At 45.7% G+C, this 19,088-nt stretch overlaps 1 protein-coding gene across 5 annotated transcripts in view; it reads right to left on the bottom strand.

The window, feature by feature from the left end:
- The window catches only part of PDE5A (phosphodiesterase 5A), a 133,461-nt gene extending 126,979 nt beyond the window's left edge, over window positions 1-6,482 (bottom strand). The window contains exon 1 of one of the 5 annotated variants that reach the window (XM_083174453.1): window positions 6,059-6,482. In XM_083174453.1, the coding sequence (XP_083030579.1) occupies window positions 6,059-6,183 (125 nt within the window). In that variant the 5' untranslated portion in view covers window positions 6,184-6,482. Of the gene's footprint in view, window positions 1-5,149; window positions 5,660-5,749; window positions 6,030-6,058 lie in introns of those variants that run through there. The other 4 variants (XM_083174452.1, XM_083174454.1, XM_083174451.1 and 1 more) reach the window with 4 other exon arrangements.
- Window positions 6,483-19,088: the final 12,606 nt, after the last annotated feature.

Raw genomic sequence — 19,088 nt, 5'->3', positions numbered from 1 at the left:
TAGAGGACCTGCCTGAGAGCGACCTTCCTGCTCCTGGGCAGCTTCCATGTGGCTTGCTGTACAGGCACCCTGCTATGGCACTGTACATCTGACTGAGACGCGCGTGCGTCCCCCAGGCACGCGCGTCTCAGTGGCGGGGCAGCGAGGCGGACGCAATACTGTCCGCCTCCCGCACGAGGGGGCTGGGGGGGACCCGAGGGCACTGCGGGGGGTGTGGTTGCCCGGTGTGGGCACCGGGCGACCGAGGGCAGCACCGTCGGAAGGGGACGCGCGCGCACCTCGTGCGCGCACGTCCCCTTCCGGCATACAGATGGCGCGGGGCAGGGGATGGCGGCTGGCGTCGCCATCGCCATCCCCTGCAAAGATGAATCCCGCTACATCTGTAAATGTAGGAGGTGCCTGAGAAAACACACCCTTTAAGTAATAAATTTATTTGAACGATTGTTGCTAAAACCGGTCATTAAATATTTTGAAATCACAAGTGAAGTAATTAGCTCCACCTGTGGCTATTTAAAAATGTGTCAGTGAGTAATGAGTGCACCTGTGCAGCAGCTAGGTTGTCTGGAAAATGTGAACTGTTGGTAGCTCTCGAGGACTGGAGTTGGCTACCACTGCTCTAGAACAACTGGACTTGAATAACATGAGATTTAGCAGTGATCAGATCAGTGACCACTTTAACAGTGCACTCTTGTTGGAAAAATTTATTTTTCAACATTTTTTAAATGTAAGAGTTGCTTATAATAGCCCTAAACAAGACTAGGTGCAGTGCTCTCTGATGGGACCTTATATACAGTATACTGTATAGTTTTTCTGTAAAATAAACAGTTGATAAACAAAGAGTTAAAACCATAACAGGTTAACATGAAATCAAAGCTGACATTTCTTAAGGTTCACTTCCACATTTTTTAGAAATAGAAAAACCGGTATAGAAAAACAGCTATGTTACCATATCTAATTAAATTAAAACTCATGCCATCACCAATTTAAATCACTGCCAATTAAACTGTAGGTCTTAAAATGATTTACATATTTTTTCTATAAAACGATGTACTTTTTTCTTCAATTTGGAACAAGATTAAATTGTAAGTATGATCCATGAATAAAGCATTCAGCCGGTTCTCCCTCTGCTTTAGACAGGAACCCACTATTGGACTTCAGTTGTGCAATTCACAAAGTTTCACCAACACAAAGATAAGTGGTGGCTTCTAGGCTGTGCCTAACAGGCATTTCAGTGAGAGAGAAAAACAGCTGAAAACATGATATATATATATATATATATATATATATATATATATACATATATACATACATACACACACACACTAGTAAGCCCGCTCAAAGCAAATTCTTCGAAGGCTACTCCGCTACCTTCTGATTGCCTCTGTGTTTCTGCATGTGTGAGAAAGAAAGAGATGTAGTTTCACTCACTGCCTACAGGTGGCATTGTTACGGAAAACAAACGGACACTATATATATACATATATATATATATATATATATATATATATCCAAAGTGCTTAATAAAAAGCAGGGGCACTCACCATTTTTCAGTCAGTAGTTTTAATGTAACAAGTCAATCATAATAGTCGACGTTTCAACCCTCTAGGGGCCTTTGTCAAGACAGATTTGAGATCCATATGCATATGCACTGTGCATATGGATCTCAAATCTGTCTTGACAAAGGCCCCTAGAGGGTTGAAACGTCGACTATTATGATTGACTTGTTACATTAAAAGTACTGACTGAAAGATGGTGAGTGCCCCTGCTTTTTATTAAGCACTTTGGATGTGAATTGGCTATTTGGACTGAATTGCCTTAGTGGTGCACCCCAAGCATTCAACACTCCTGGATGTGAGTGCAGGACCCTCCGTATATATATATATATATATATATATATATATATATATATATATATATACATATATATATATACCTGCACTGCACTTTATTTGTTTCCAGCTACACGCCCTGATGAAAAGACTACGGACTTGAAACGTAGGCAATGGCTACCTGAAATAAAATTGCACCTTTATAACTTTCTCCGTTGGAGTGCCGCCTGCTTATTTATTGGAGCTGATTCGCCAGCCACAATAGGACCTTTGAATATATATATATATTATATTTATTACAATTATGCATATAGCTCACACGTATTATACCGTCTTTTGCAGAGAATATTATTATTTATTTATTTATTTATTTAGTTTCTTATATAGCTTAGCATATTCCATGATATTGCAGTAATTTACATTGCCCTCTGTCCTTGTAAGATTACAATCTATATTTAATATCACTGACACTCATATGCACAAGTGTCTATGATTTGGCAAATGTCAATAAGCATACTAGCATGTTTTTGTTGTTGTTTTTTTTTTTGAGTGAAGCAGGGAGTGAAAGCAAACTATGCAAACATTTGGAATACATGCAAACTCTACACATATAATGATTGTTCAGGAATTGAGCTCAGGGGTTAAGGTGCAGCAATGCTAGCCACTACACCAACCTTACTCCTATTAGGAAAGTATAAGTGATGCACTGACATGGCTGTCCTGCATTTTGTTGCATATATAGTTATTTATTTATTAACAGTTTCTTATATAGCGCAGCATATTCCGTTGCGCTTTACAAAAGGAGAAAGTGATACAATATATATATATATATATATATATATATATACATTGTAGAGGCTCTGCACACACTAAATTAACTGATAATAAATAGTGGAGATTTGGTTCATGAATTGATCAATGCATTTAAGCCTGCAGCCCCCATCAAGGGACCCCACTAGGGTTACCACCTAGCTCCTTTAATTCCGGACACATATTAATTACACAGGTTCTGTGGCTGGCTGACTTCAAGACTCCACTTCACCTGATTTTAAACTGCCACAGAACCTGTATAATTAACATGTGTCCGGAATTAAAGGGACTAGGTGGTAACCCTAGACCCCACCTTTCTGCAGGTCCTAGCACTATCGCTCAATATGGCTACAATACACATAGCTATCACATCAATGTTTGAATCCAGGCATGCTGTCTGGTCTGAAGCTCACAGCACACTTTGCTTTTATAGGTGAGCAGCTACCAACACACCAGGTGTGTTGGTAGCTGCTCACCTATAAAAGCAAAGTGTGCTGTGAGCTTCAGACCAGACAGCATGCCTGGATTCAAACATTGATGTGATAGCTATGTGTATTGTAGCCATATTGAGCGATAGTGCTAGGACCTGCAGAAAGGTGGGGTCCCTTGACGGGGGCTGCAGGCTTAAATGCATTGATCAATTCATGAACCAAATCTCCACTATTTATTATCAGTTAATTTAGTGTGTGCAGAGCCTCTACAATGTCTGTTTAAACAATGTGGTCACAAGCCATAGGGCACCCCAAAACTAGGAAAGGTGAGTGCCGATGTTTAGTGTACATATTATATATATATATATATATATATATATATATAGCAGCGATTCGGTGGCACTCAAAAATAAAGATCTGGCTTTCTGTGTATTTCTTTATTTTTGAGTGCCGCCAAATTGCTGCTACATATGACATGCTTGTGCTACCAAGCATGTAAACGGAAGGCACCGGGACCTGTATCGACAGCAAGTAGTGAGTGCTGGGACACAACAAGTATATATATATACTGTATACATATATATATATATATATATATATATATATATACACACACATTCAGAAATAAATATATTACATACATATATTTGAGTTGTATTATATCTTATTTCTAATGACATAAAATTACAGGCTCAAAACAGTCAGAAATCAGATTCGTCAAAATTATGAATTGTTCCATGAAACTCAAGAAGACTTTTGCATATGTTTTAATGTAGTATAAGAGCCTGGCACAGATGGTTTTAGGGAAGCAGGTGCATTAGAAGGCTGCTTTACTAATGTTAGTCAATAATTAATCTGATCTCTCAGCCTTTTGTGTGGACTGTACAAATGAGCTCTCATCTTCCCTCTATACCCAGACAGGCAACGTGATCTGAGCATGCCTAGCTGTAGATGTGCAAGTGACCAGAAGGTTTCCTAGAATCATTTAAAAATCATTATTATCCGTCTCATCCAAACCTGTCACCGCCTAGGGGCTACATTGATTGCTCTGCAATCTGAGTGCCCCAGAGAACATCAATGTATGTAGATACAATTGTGACTTTGAGGAAATGTCACATTTATTTGTAAACATTCATATTTAATCATGCACAGGGACATGTATCAAAATCACATTACTGGATGAGATATTAAATCAGTTCCAAATCTCTAATACTGGAAAATCAGCAAAGATATTCCAGTATTGTAAATGTATTGTATGAGCATTGTAAGCTTCAAAAAGCTTAAGGGAAACACAATAAATGGCTGTTGTATTGTTATTGCTTGTTCAATAGACTAATATTGCACTTCTGTAACAGGTTTTTAGGGTTCTTATAAAAAGTGTTAAATATGAAATAACACTTGGAATATACATGGATAATGGCAACATTGACAGCATACACCAGAATAACATAAATAGCTCCCCACTGTACAGTGATATTTCACCCAATGGGTAATCTGCTTCCTACTTGTATCACACTTGTACAGTATGTGGCCAACCACTGGCAGCACAGAAGACGTGTTTATTTATTGCTGTAATAAAAAGTGATAGTAGAAAAGTTTAGCAGTTCCTAGAGGGTGCATGTATTATTCCTACATAGAGTGTGTGAGTGCTGCTGGAGCCTTCCCTGGGGTGAGTGAGGCAGGGAGACCTCTGTGCTAGTGGCTGGTGGGAAACAGTGTGGATCCCATCTCTTTCCTCTCCTTATTAGGGCAGGATAATACCCCACACTCCGCTGTCACTGCTCTGCCATCACAGCAACTGCGGGAGGGTCTGTACGGTGTCCCTATATGCAGCCACTAGCACTCACCTGTCTGCCAGCTATACATAATGACAGTCTATAGTGACAGCAGGCAGCAGATAGTAGTATACAGTACATACTGTAGTAGGAGCAGGCAGCAGCAGTCACAGCGCCGAGAGAACAATGCGATAGAGGGAGGGGAGCAGAGCAGGCAGAGGCAGGGAAGTGACAGCACAGCAGAGATGGTTCTGTCCTGCCTGAGTGCAGATGCTCTATGTACGCACAGCTGCGGAGCACTTACTGTAGGGTGCAGCGCACATGCGCCGGGCTGCTGCTGCTGCTGATGCCGGAGTTACCACCACCAGTCGCGGAAGGAGCAGAGCGGCAGCTGCTGTCCCCCAGGTCTGGGGTAGGGGGTGCTGGAAATGCAGCAGCACCCTCCGAGGCTTCATGGAACACTTTCCCCTGCCACATGTTCCCAGGACAGGCAGCAGGGGGGGAGCAGGGGAGGCAGCGTGCATGGGAGGGGAGATCTGTATACAGTGAATGCACCGCTCCCTAGTACTGCTCCCTATAGGCATTCATCTGGGTGTCCCGGGATCCTCCCCAGCAGACGGAAGTAGGAGACGCATTACTATCCATCCTCCCAGCCGGGCCTGGGGCAGCAGCATGGACCCACCGGGGAGGGGGCGGTATGTGCTAGTCACTATTATCTCATCGCCAAGAAACCGCTCGTGTATACGTTCTGTAAAAGCCTGGCATATGGAGCAATCCCACTGCAACGTCAACTCATAAACTTACTTTCTAACTCACTCTAATCTATCTATCTATCTATCTATCTATCTATCTATCTATCTATCTATCTATCTATCTATCCATCATCCTACATTGCCAGTCTCACCTGTTGGGAGGATGTCTAGTTGCAGTGACAGCAATGCCATGATGATGTCCCAGCTTGCTGTGCCCCTTTCAGTATAGTGGGAACACCCTAGATCAGCAGGGACTGCCCTCTACATAAATGTGCCCACAGCCAACATCCCATGGATCGCGCATTGGCAAGTGGCGGCTATTGGCGGATGTTGTATTAGGGGTATAGGATTATTCTGTACATTTCCCCCCGTGTCTGTGCAGTGATCATCATGTGCCTCTATATGATGCCCATCCCCTCGCAGACATATGCAGCCCAGATGCCACCCCTGCTCCTCCTTACCGTGTAGCTTTCCTAACAAAGTAGGAGTGAGTGAAATCCCAGTGATCGTCCAGCCAGGACTCTATGCCCTCTTGATCCTGGGGTTGCGGGCTGCGGCTGCCCTCCATGGTGTGTGGCTGATCCATGGAGAGGAGGAGGCGATGGGAGGAGGATATGCAGCAAACAAAGCGCACAACTCACTGCAAGCAACTCTTTCTCAGCAGAGGGAAGAAGACTCTGGGTTTTGTGTATGCTGGCATTAGGAGTGTTTACATGAATGACCCCCCAGTGAATGCACGTTGCCTAGGAGTTCCTTCTGATGGCCTCATCTATCTCCATGGAGCTGGGTGACAGACAGGAGCAGCCTTACTCCTAGAGTAATGGGCAGCTGTCCTTAGGAGTGCATGTCTAACAAGTCTCCCTCCTCCTTCTCCTTCTATTGCTACTGTCCCCTCAGTACCTTCTAGAGGTGGTGGGGCTAACTACTCTGCTGTGGGACTTCCAGGTGAGAGACATGAATATGGGGTCACTGCTGCCCACTACTGGCCATACGGTGAAATTATACACTGCTCCATCATCCACACCATATCCTCTATGCATCGGCATATACCTGTATATTATACATGTGGAAACATATTCATCTGTATAGCTTGGTTAGGTGCAGGTGAATAAACCATTGGCGACTGTTTTTAGAAAACATAACTTAGATTATTATATATATATATATATATTTTCTTTGAAAACAGTATCTATTACTCTATGTGGTCGATCCTATTAGGCCCGAAGGGTGCGAGGTGCCATTTGGGTGCCGGTTTCATGCGTTTAAATGCTGGAAACGGCACCCGATTCAGCCCGATCTCGCACCCGATCTCGCACCCTTCGCTGGGTCGAATTCACTTAACATTGCTCACGCCCCTATGGAGGTGCGAGCGCTTTTATTCAAATTCAGCCCGCTGTAACGTGTGCCCGGTGCCATGGTGATTCGCACTCGCACCCCTATGTATATATCTAATATGTGTGATACTTAAGTATTGTTTTGGGGCCAGTAAATAGAGACTTTTTATCAGTTCCACATAATACTTGGGAAAATCCAGGTAATGCCGTTGAGGGGTAAACTCAATCCCACTCTGTCATTGCAGTTTTATTTATTGTTCTAAACAAAGACAATGGGCGAGATGCAGCAAACACCACAAGAATCTTGCAATGCTTGCCGCCAGCCTCCGCATGCATACCGGTGTTAACTAATGCTGCTTTCACATTACAAACCGGCTTTCAACCCGTTTTTGTAAACGTTTCTTAAAACGGGTCTAAAGCCAGTTAAACCCCTTTCACATTACATGTTGTAACTGGTACATTACCATTTCAATACCGTTTTTGTACCATTCACATTCAACCCATTTCACCCATAGAAAGTCTCCTCTCTGCTCTTTACTTCCTGCTTGTGCCTAGTAAGATCATAAGGGAGATAGCCTATCACCAGGCGCGGATTTAGGAGACGGGGCACCCGGGCACATGCCCCCCCCTGTCGTTTAGTAAAACAAAATTGGGCCTGCTTACTTTTGTTAAATTTACATGTTTTATTATGACGCTCCAGCTGCCCCAGCACGACCATAGATACTAGAGGCTGGCCGCAGCAGCAGCCAGCCGACGCGGACTGCTGCCGCCGGGCCAGGCCGCCAACTTTCTAAACCTCCCTTCCAGTATCCAGTGACGCTGTGCGGGTGACGTCATAACGCCGACGATGCCCGCCCGTGCGTCTGATGCCTAGGGAAGAGCGGGTGGAGCACCTGGCAGGCTGCCGGCAGGTAGCTACAGCAGCGGTCCAAGAAAGGGGAGAGGCAGGAGCTGGGGGTTGGGGGGGCTCAGCAGAATATGTGTGGCCAGATAGATTTTCCCTGCCAGGCTGCCATTGATATTACGGTACTTGTTTCCTAGCACGGCCACCACGATTTCTATGTGTCGGAAAAAATTGTGTCGGTTGCGTCGGGTGCATACCAAAACGCACACGACGCGACCGTCGCGATGTACCCGATTTCTCCATAGGCTTCAATGTTAAAATAATTTAACATTGAAGCCTATGGAGAAATCGGGTCCATCGTGTCCATAGGCTTCAATGTTGAATTATTTTAACATTGAAACTGAGTCCATTTAACATAGTAAAAAATGGGAAAAGGGCCAATATGGGCCATTTCTCATTGGGTATGGCCCCGTCATGTGTGTAAAAAATAATGGCCCCCCATTGTGGCCGCCACCCCCACGATTGACGCGAACCCGAAGCGTGGCGAGCGCAGCGAGCCCGCGAGGGGCGGCGGTGCGCGTCCTCCGACCTTTTCATTCCCCTACTATCCACGTCGGCGTCGAGTTGAGAATAGATTAGTGTGGCGAGCGCAGCGAGCCGCCGAGCCCGAAGCGTGGCGAGCGCAGCGAGCCCCGCGAGGGGACGCTGATACCTTCACAGATCCCTGCGTCCCCTCGCGGGCTTCACAGGTATCAGCGTCCCCTCGCTGCGCTCGCCACACTAATCTATTCTCAACTCCACGCCGACGTGGATAGTAGGGGAATGAAAAGGTCGGAGGACACGCACCGCCGCCCCTCCCGGGCCACGCTTCGGGTCCGCGTCAATCGTGGGGGTGGCGGCCACAATGGGGGGCCATTATTTTTTACACACATGACGGGGCCATACCCAATGACAAATGGCCCATATTCGGCCTTTTCCCATTTTTTCCTATGTTAAATGGACTCAGTTTCAATGTTAAAATAATTTAACATTGAAGCCTATGGACAAATCGGGTCCATCGCATAGGCTTCAATGTTAAATATTTTAACATTGAAGCCTATGGAGAAATCGGGGGCATCGCATCGGGCGCGCATAGGCTTCAATGTTAAAATATTTTAACATTGAAGCCTATGGGGAAATCGTGGGCATCGCGTCGGTCGCGTCGTGTGCCTTCTTAAGGCACATGACCGTCGCGATGTACCCGAGTACTGCTTTTTTCAAAGGAAATTGCGGGCATCGTGTGCCTTAAAGTTAAGGCACACGATGCCCGTGATTGTGGCCGTGCTAGGAAACAAGTACCGATATTACTGCTGGGAGGAATTTGGGAGTAAGGAGATCTGCTGCTGCTGATGATGGTGGCAGAGGGAGATGGGTCTCTGTCATCTGAAGGAAGGGTCCTTCCTGCCAGTAACCTTCTTCTCCAAACCTTCCACCTGCAGCCCAGAGCAGAGGGTTAGGTCTAAATTCAAGTGGATAGGATGATATTACACTGCGCTCACCTTGTTAGTGTATTAACTTTTCGTTCGTAATACTTAGATGGGTAGTGAGTAAGTGCTGCCTTGCTATTGATGTTTGTAAAGCGATGAGTGATAAGAGTGAAGAATTGAAGACAATAAGAAAGAGATCTGTTTGCGAAAAAATTCTGATTTGGGATGCAGATATGTGGCTTAAATGAAATCTGTATTTATTAACTTTAAATGAAAGCATAGAAATGTCAATGTTGAAGGAGTGAGTCTATCTCGTAGTCATAATATGTAAGGGGCATAACGGCATGTGGCATGATGTGGCCATGCCCCTATTGTCATGTAACCTCTCCTCTATTTCAATATGACCATGCCCCTCAGGGCACATGACCACGCCCACTTTCTACTTGCAGAACTTGGTACAGCATTCCCTTTTCAGGCCACAACCATGTTTTATTAGGTCATACACCCTGATCACACAATGGCACCCCCTTTATTAATTGTGGTGCCCCCCCCTATCAGTTTTTCCTGGATCCGCCCCTGCCTATCACCCTCTGTGACCTGCTTATGACTTGTAAATACCGTTCTGAAATGGATAGGACACTGCTTTTAACGCGTTTTGGATTACAGGTATTTTAAAAACGGTAAATTCTCTCTGGACCTTTCACATTACAGCTAGAAACATTTTAAAGCCATTTAAAATCGGCAATTTACCGTGTTTTAGCTGTAATGTGAAAGGGGTATAATGCTTGAGACATGAAGAATTTTGCAAAGGGCGTCTCTTGCGGTAAGATCCGTCCATTGCAATGATAGGACTTCTGGGTTTTGGACCCAGAGTCCTATCTGCGCATGCGCAGAGTGCCACGCACGTCGTCGGGGATGCTGGAAGGGATATGGTTGGATGCCTCACAGCAGAAAACTACGATATAAGCCAATCGCGTTGCCCACCGCATCCAAGCCCCGGAATGCTTATTGCATATGGGAGCTGCGGCCAAACCTTCGAAAATGGCATTTTTGGAGGTTTGGATGCATTTTTCCTTTGATGCATCTGGCCCCAAGGGAAAAATGTACTACTTCCCCTCCACCTTATGCACCAGGATGTGAAGTCAGGTGATGGCGGAAGTTGTGAGATTCCCTTACAATGTTTTCTTAATTTTGTTTGTAATCTAGTTTGGTATATGTTATGTTATTTTATTTTAGCTGCAGTGGACCTTTGCTCGCCACGCTTCTGGCACGGTGGCCACAGGTTACTATTTCCCCTCCAGGGAGATGCGGACCCAGTGCATGATGGGAGGAGAACTAGCTGCTACCATAAATTTACTGAAATGGAAGTTCTATTGAAAATGAGATGTTGCCCATAACAACCAATCAGATTCTAAAAAAAAGGTTCAAAAAGTTTTTATTATTTATCACTAGAAGATAATAGATATAATCTGATCAGTTGCTATGGGCAATATCTCATCTACAATAGAACCCCCATCTTCGTAAATGTACCCCTAAGTGTTGTTTTATGGTATTTTTTAAGATGGTTGTAACTGGAATAAACTCAGGCCCTTATTCTAGTTCACTCACAGAGGCAAATTTCTTCTCAAAGGGGCAGAACCATGTGCACTGCACGTAGGATGTAATTTGTGCAGCGAGAGATAGATTTGGGTGAGTTATGTTGTTTCTGTGCAGGGTAAATGGCTGATTTATTTTTACACGTCAATATAGATCTCACTGAAGTAAAACCCCACCCAAATCTAATTCTCTCTGCACAAGTTACATCTGCCCTACCTGCAGTGCACATGGTTCTGCCCATTTGAGAAGGAATTTACCTCTGAGAGTGAACTAGAATAAGGGCCTTAGTCATTTCTAATCCACATTCCCCCAAAGTACAAATGCTTCTTTTTAGCACTTATGCTTCAGATGTTAGGTGATATCCATAAAGTTTGCATATTAAAATGAGTTTATCTGTGATCAGGGTCTTTTTATAGATAAGCAGTCTATTCTAGCTGAAATGTGGCCTATCTCTGCTGCTCCCAAGTTAAAGCTAGGCTACCAAGGTTTTCTGGGGCACACTTGTGAATGATGTATGAATGATATGATGTTTATATTTAAAAATTTCACTTTTATTGGTTAACACTTAAAATACTTTCGACGTGTAAAGGTGTGTTTGATAATGCACGTGGATTCCTCCACGTGAGGATGATAGATCACAGTACAGATGACTGGGTCTAACTGTTGTTACTTGGCATAAACATGAGCGAAAATTGATTAAGAAAAACTGTTCCTCTACGTGCAAAAATGTGAATAGTTTTTCAATAAATTCACAGAACAAACAATACAGAATGGAGGTAGGTGGAGACTTAAATTTACCAACAATGGAAGAGATAACAGTTATGGTGGCGCAGGACACAGCCCCTTGATATGAATGTAAGATACGGCACTATTGGACAATTCGTTTAGAGCAGCGGCGCTTATGTTGGTCGTTTCTTGAATTATATATTCAATTGTTTTTCAAATACCTGTGCCAATCCAACTCAACCCCGAAAGAAGATCATCAGTTATAGGTCTATAAGCTTGTGTTTTAATTAAGTTTTCTTATTGCAGGTGGTGATCCAAACCACCAGTCCCCAAGCTCTTTAGGTGGAACCTTCCTGATTCTCTCTTTGAAAACCAATTGTATCCTACTAAATAATAAACTAATTTTGCACAAGTCCCCCAAACTATTTTTATCATGTTCCGAAATTAAATCTACTTAATGTAAAGACATCAGTAAAATAATAATGGCAGAATGCAACATGAAGATACAGGAAGTCTATGCCAATAGAAGGTAGAAGTGCATCTTTCCATTCATAGCATAAATGTCTTCTAATCAGAAAAGTAAAAATGAACATACATAGAAATATAGAATTTGATGTCAGATAAGAATCATTCGGCCATCCAGTTTGCCCCTTTTCTAACTTTATTGTTACCTTTCATCTTCTGTATATACATGTCTCGTGTTCGTGAGTCTCCGAAACACTGCCATCTGCTGGCAGAGAGTGAAACTACGGGTGACATTCTATGCTATGCGCTAAATGCGCATGTTTTATTTGCGCACAACATCGCCGCAAATCGCCTATTTTAAAATCGCATTTTTCAGCCTAAATGCGCATATTTAATGTGATGCGCATTGGAGGCTGAAAAGTGCGAATAGGGGCGATTTGCAGCGAAGTGGTGCGCTGTTTTTAGTCCTGAAAATGTGCGATTTTCATGTCTGAAAATCGCACATTTGCAGGACAGCGCAAGGTTGTAAAAAAAAGAACCGAGCGCGGGGTCCCCCGCCCGAGTCTAACCAGCCTCGGGCTCACTGAGCCGGTGCTGGTGACATAAAATCAGGGTCCCCAAAAATAGGGGTCCCCTTGATTTTATGAAACCAGCACCGGGCTCAAGGTCCGGCGCTGGTTCCCAAAATACGGGGGACAAAGTGACTAGGGGTCCCCCGTATTTTAAGAACCAGCACCGGACACAACCAGCCAGCAGGGTAATGCCACAGCCGGGGGGAGACTTTTTATACAAGTCCCCCCCGGCCAAAGCATTAACCCCCTGGCTGGTCAGCATGGGCAGGGGTCCTGGGGAAGTGGGGACCCCCCCAATGAAGGGGTCCCCCCCCTCCAGGACTTACCAGCCCATGCTGATAGTCCGGGGCTGTCCTCCATGCCCCTGGGCTGTGGGCATGGAGCTGATGATTTGTGTAAAAAAAAGAATGAAAACTATTGTTTTACACTGGCGAACTATGAGTCCCAGCAAGCCTACCCCGCATGCTGGGACTTGGGGAACCACAAGTCCCAGCATGCGGGGCATTAAAGGGCCCGCTGGCACTTGTAGTTCTGCAGTGTAAAAAATAGTGCACAAAATCACACTGACACCCTGTAAAATAAAACTTTAATACACACAAAACACACACACACTGATACTTACCTACCTTGAGCCCGTAGGTCGGTCCCTGGATCCTGGGTCCGTCCTCCGGGGCTCCAGGGCAGAAGAGTCCGGTTCCGGGGCCTTGGTCCTGGTTCCGGGGCTGGTCCTGGGGTTCCGGGGCTCCTGGCGTGAAGAATCCGGGGTCCGGGATCCGTGGTAGTCCCCAGGGGTACCTAAGGAGGAAAATCCAACTCACCTGCTCCCCGGCGGCGACCTCCGGTGACAGCGCTGCTCCAGACTGGTACCCGGCTTGCAGGAGTTTGTCCGGCGCTGAGATGTTTCCTCCTCGCCGTCTCTGAACAGAATGATTTCTCGGCCAATCAGGAGCCGAGAAAGTCGGCTCCTGATTGGCCAGAAATCATTCTGAATACAGACGCCGACGAAGTAACATCTCTGCTCTGGATGCGCTGAGATGTTACTTCGTCGGCGTCTGTATTCAGAATGATTTCTGGCCAATCAGGAGCCGACTTTCTCGGCTCCTGATTGGCCGAGAAATCATTCTGTTCAGAGACGGCGAGGAGGAAACATCTCAGCGCCGGACAAACTCCTGCAAGCCGGGTACCAGTCTGGAGCTGCGCTGTCACCGGAGGTCGCCGCCGGGGAGCAGGTGAGTTGGATTTTCCTCCTTAGGTACCCCTGGGGACTACCACGGATCCCGGACCCCGGATTCTTCACGCCAGGAACCCCAGGACCAGCCCCGGAACCAGGACCAAGGCCCCGGAACCGGACTCTTCTGCCCTGGAGCCCCGGAGGACGGACCCAGGATCCAGGGACCGACCTACGGGCTCAAGGTAGGTAAGTATCAGTGTGTGTGTGTTTTGTGTGTATTAAAGTTTTATTTTACAGGGTGTCAGTGTGATTTTGTGCACTATTTTTTACACTGCAGAACTACATGTGCCAGCGGGCCCTTTAATGCCCCGCATGCTGGGACTTGTGGTTCCCCAAGTCCCAGCATGCGGGGTAGGCTTGCTGGGACTCATAGTTCGCCAGTGTAAAACAATAGTTTTCATTCTTTTTTTTACACAAACCATCAGCTCCATGCCCACAGCCCAGGGGCACGGAGGACAGCCCCGGACTATCAGCATGGGCTGGTAAGTCCTGGAGGGGGGGTACCCCTTTCATTTTCAGCCCCTGTGCGCATCACATTAAATAAACGATTTCACGGGAAAATGCGATATCGCCATTTTGTGGTCTAATTACCGCAAAATAATGAAAATCGCATCCCATAGAATGTCACCCTACATCTCTTTCTCACTCATGGACAAACACAGAAGGTAGCAGACTAGCTTTTGCTTCCAGGCAGGCTTACTAGTAAACTCTATTTGATTCCTATATCTTTGTAAGGATATGCTTATGTCTATCCCATGCATGATTAAATTGTTCTACTGTCTTGGCCTCTACCACCTTTGATGACCAGCTAAAGTCAACAAAGTTTAGTAAGCATCATACATTTTGGTATTTTCATGGTCCAACAAGTGTTTGCAATGAATGTTCGCGTCTTATTGCAGAAAGATCAATAATCTCTATTCACGATGTGGTTAAAGCAGCACAAAAACCACAAGCCATAAAACCATCAAAACAAAACAGTGAAAATAGAGAGTTGCTCTGTTGTTGCTATATTAGATTTGCTGCCTAACCAGGGCGATATTTGAGGTTTATACTGCCCTAAATCTTTCGGAATGATGGCATGCTATTGCATACAATTAATTCATTATTTAATTTAACAATGAATAATTTTGACCTTAAATGTGTTCAAAATATTAAAATATTTCCATTTCTACCCATTATAGACTACGGTCAACATTTCATACATGCTCAATACCTTCCCAGTAAGTAAAAGCTAAAGACTGGATAATATGTTGACCCTTCTCAATGTTCATTTTTGACAGACATAACCATTCTGTATATATAAACCCCCCTTTTTAATAAATCAAATACTAGGTCATGATTTATAGTAGAACATGGTTAATACAAAACGTATTCCCAAGCAAAACATAATAAGGAATCAGAATCAAGCCTCAGTAGAGATACATTAGAAATTCTATACTTGGGCAGATTTGTGGATATCCTAAAACAAATTGCAGGAAAGCTTTTCAATTTTACCTGATCAAATGGGAAATCATCAGAGCCAAGAATGGGGCAAATGGTTCAGTCGCCCAGTCACTATATGGGGGGGTTAATGGTCCATCCTCTATCTCCAGTTGGCTAGGATATCGAGCGGATGTGGGATGGCCATTTAGGTGACTGTGCCACCTACTAGCGCTGGCAGTCACCTAAGCTGTCTGCCCCGCTCCCGGCTGCCCGCCCATGTAAGTAAATGGGCGAGGCGGCCAGTGTGAGGGCGCGGGGGGACACACTTGCTAACTAGGGATGCCAATCTCGGAATCCCTGAATCCTGGGACTGAGCTTTTTTCAATCCCAGGAAACAGGCACTTCTTGTTTGGAAGCTGGCTGAGAAACTACTTGGGAGTCAGGGGTGGAAATCGCACTGCACAGCTACTACAAACTTCCAGAGCTGATAGAACTACAGGTCAGGGAGACATGGGGCAGACTGCGTGGTCACCTTTATAACACTGAAGAACTTAAATCAGGCATGTCTAAATTATGGCTGTTTTGAAACTACCAGTCTCATCATGCCTTGCCACAGTTACAGTTTTGCTATTAGGGAATGCTAAAACTATGGCAAGGCATGGTGGGATGTGTAGTTTCACAACAGCTGAAGGGCCACTGTTTGGATATGCCCGACTTAAATCTTTTCAGCAGTTGAAATCAGATTTTCTGATTCCACACACGTATCTTTTTAGATATTTTCAGCTCCGTCATGCCCTCAATAAGCAACTTGCAGGGTCCACCAAGGCCTTACATGAGTCTCTTACCTAGGGCCTGCTTGTCAGACTGGGTCTAAGACACCTTGTTTCCACAGTTTATTAAAACTTGCTTGTAGCATACAATATGACTTTGCTGGGTGTACATGCCTTATTGGTGACTGATTTTGGGGATATTTCAGAAGAAGGCTGGCAGGAAGCATTGAGGAGCATCCGCAGTGCCACCAATTCCATCAGATTTCAACCAATTAAATTATTCTTAGTACACAGAATCTATATGACCCCTGTGAGGCTCTTTAGATTGAAGGAAGGGCTGATTCGAGCTGTCCCAAGTGCACCTGGGGGGGGCATTCTGGCATATGCTGTGGACCTGTCCCAAGGTCAGAGCCGCCAAGAGGGGGGTACTAATTACCCGGGCCCGGGCTTGCTGGAGGGACCCCGCAGGGGCCCTGGTCCGACCCCCTCCATCCCTCCCGGGCAGCACACACACCTACAGCATGTGCTTTGCTGACAGCTTGCTCAGCATGAGCGTCTCACTCTAGGTGTGCTGCACGTGTGCTGCTGCTGCTCGTGGGGGGGGGGGGCAATAACACTTCCCCCTTGACTATAGCGTTTTTTCAACCCCCCTAAGCATTTTGAGGGCATTGTATAATCGCGGGTGGTGGCCACGCCTCCCACCAATAGGCCACACCCCAAAAATGTTATCAGGGCCTGGCATACCTCTCGGCGGACGGTTTCCAGATTCTGGAATGCGGTTCTGGATGTCATGGTCTCCACGGATTTACCCAGAGCTGTGCTTACCTCTACAGTATGTATTTTATCAGTTATGGATGAGGAATTGCTCGACAAATGTGCTAGGTAATATGTTTATAATCTCTGTACTATTGCCAAAGTCTGCATTGCCAGCACATGGCTAGCCTCCAATGGCCCAGTGCTTGTTACTTGGAAATCCCTAGTTAATGATACCATTGCCCATGAAAAATACATTTACTTGGCTAGAACATTTACTTGGCTAGAAATGCAGAACATAAATTCCACAATGTCTGGGGTAGGTGGCTAGACTCCCCTATATTATTATAATCTCCACCTTTACACCTGTTAGTTTGTTCATCCCAAAGATATAACTTGCTCTGTCCCTCTGCTACCACCTGTATTGTACTGTTTCACCAATTCTAGTTTGTATTTCTGGACCATGTGAACGCTTCTTGCTGAATACAAATGAGACTGTACCAAATGTATTGTAATACTGTTTTATTTCTTTGTATATGTAAATGTACTTGTTTTGTACTACGTTATACAAAATCAATAAAAATATATTGAATTCAAAATGTTAACATCATTAATGTCAGCACATGCAAATGTTACAATTAACAGAAGGTCAACATTGGAAGTGTTGTCAATGTCATAATGTTGATATTTCCATTAGGCTTATACCCCTCTCCCACTGCAGATTTTAAATGGGTAATTGCCTTTTTTTAGCCTTTTTAAACAGGTAGAGCTGCAGTGGGAAAGCTCCAGGGTGCTTTACCCGTTTAACAAATACCGGTATTTGTTAAACGGGTAAAAAGCAGTGTCCTACCAGTTTAAAAACCGTATTTTTGGCAGTGAGAAAGGGTCTTAAACAGTATTTAAGATCCCTCACTGATCTTCCCCCTCCCCTGGTACTTGTCCTGCCCCCCCCCCCCCTCCTGGTACCTGGCATCTGGTACCACCGCCCCCACCCTCCCCTAGTACCTGGCAGCTGGTACCTCAGCTCCCATCCTCCCCTGGTACCTGGCAGCTGGTACCCCCGCTCCCCCTGGTACCTGGCAGCATGCGTGGATCCTGGCAGCGCGATCCGCGCTGTCCTCATCTTCACTGGGCACAGGGCTAGGTAGGCATAGTATTCCAGCGGGCGTGCCAGGGCCGTGGTTGCAGGGCCGGTGTGCCCAGCTGATGCATGAAAGGAGGAGGCAGCAGCAGCAGGGGCACTGGGGATACGGGAAGAGCGGTCCATGCTCAGGAGGAAGTGGGTGCTTTAGGAGAATGTGAAGTCATCAGCGTGGTCCCTGCCGCGAATGAGAACTAGCTAGTTCCCATTCTCCACTCGGGAGGTATTGGGTTCGTTAGGAGAATGTGAAGTCATCGGCGGGGTCCCTGATTTTTGTGTAAAAATGTAACTTCAGTAACATCACTAGTGGTTTGGAGACCCTGTGCAACTCTCAACTCACCTCTCAATACTTGATTTCTATAAACCGTTAAGTCTACATGTGCAGATGCAGTGGTGTACTGTAGGTTCCTGAGGAGCCAAACAGGGAATCGGTGGGATGGAGCTGCACAGAATGCTGATCAGAGGTACACCCAGAGGACAGACACAGCAATGCGCAGCCACAGGTTACCTGTGGGAACACCAACCATCACAGCTTAACCCCACCTCTGGTAATCGACAGGCTTCGGGGGATCAGGCAGACACAGCAGGTCGGCCGCACCTGCCTTGCCATTAATTGGGGCCAAAACAGATGCTGAAGCTCGTTGGGCCCCCATCATCTTGGGAGCCCTAGACATTTGCCAGTTTAACCCCTTCACTGGTATTCCCGGGAAAATTCTCGGGATTGCAAGTGTTTAGCACCGGGCAGCGCTGCTGAGTTGATCGCTGAACTCAGCAAGCTTCAGCGCTGCCCGGCTCCCTCTCCTCTGCCGCACCTCCTCCTTAACCAGACCCCCACGGCTGTTGTATTACAGCCTGCGGTGCCGGCTTATGACAAGCTGGGTTGCCGCATGCAGGGATGGGGAGCCGGGCTGACATAGTGTTCAGCGGCGCTGCCCGGACCCTACACAGAGTGTGGTGGGGGTTTTTAGGTAGCGCTCCCCCTAAAAATCTCGCCCAGTGGGGAGCGCTACCTTAAAATAAAAAAAACACACTACTGATGTGGTTTTTAATCACCCACTGCTTCAGACCTTCATTAATTTCAACTTTGGCAAACTCCTGAAATACTGCTGGTCCCTACTCCTGAGATGCTAAACTGACTGTGGCTGAAGCTTCCATAGATGTCTTCGTAATG

The sequence above is a fragment of the Crinia signifera genome, chromosome 1 (genome assembly GCF_055691185.1).
Source record: "Crinia signifera chromosome 1, ASM5569118v1, whole genome shotgun sequence".
In the NCBI taxonomy this organism is placed as follows: domain Eukaryota; kingdom Metazoa; phylum Chordata; class Amphibia; order Anura; family Myobatrachidae; genus Crinia; species Crinia signifera.
This window is presented reverse-complemented; position numbering and strand designations above follow the sequence as displayed.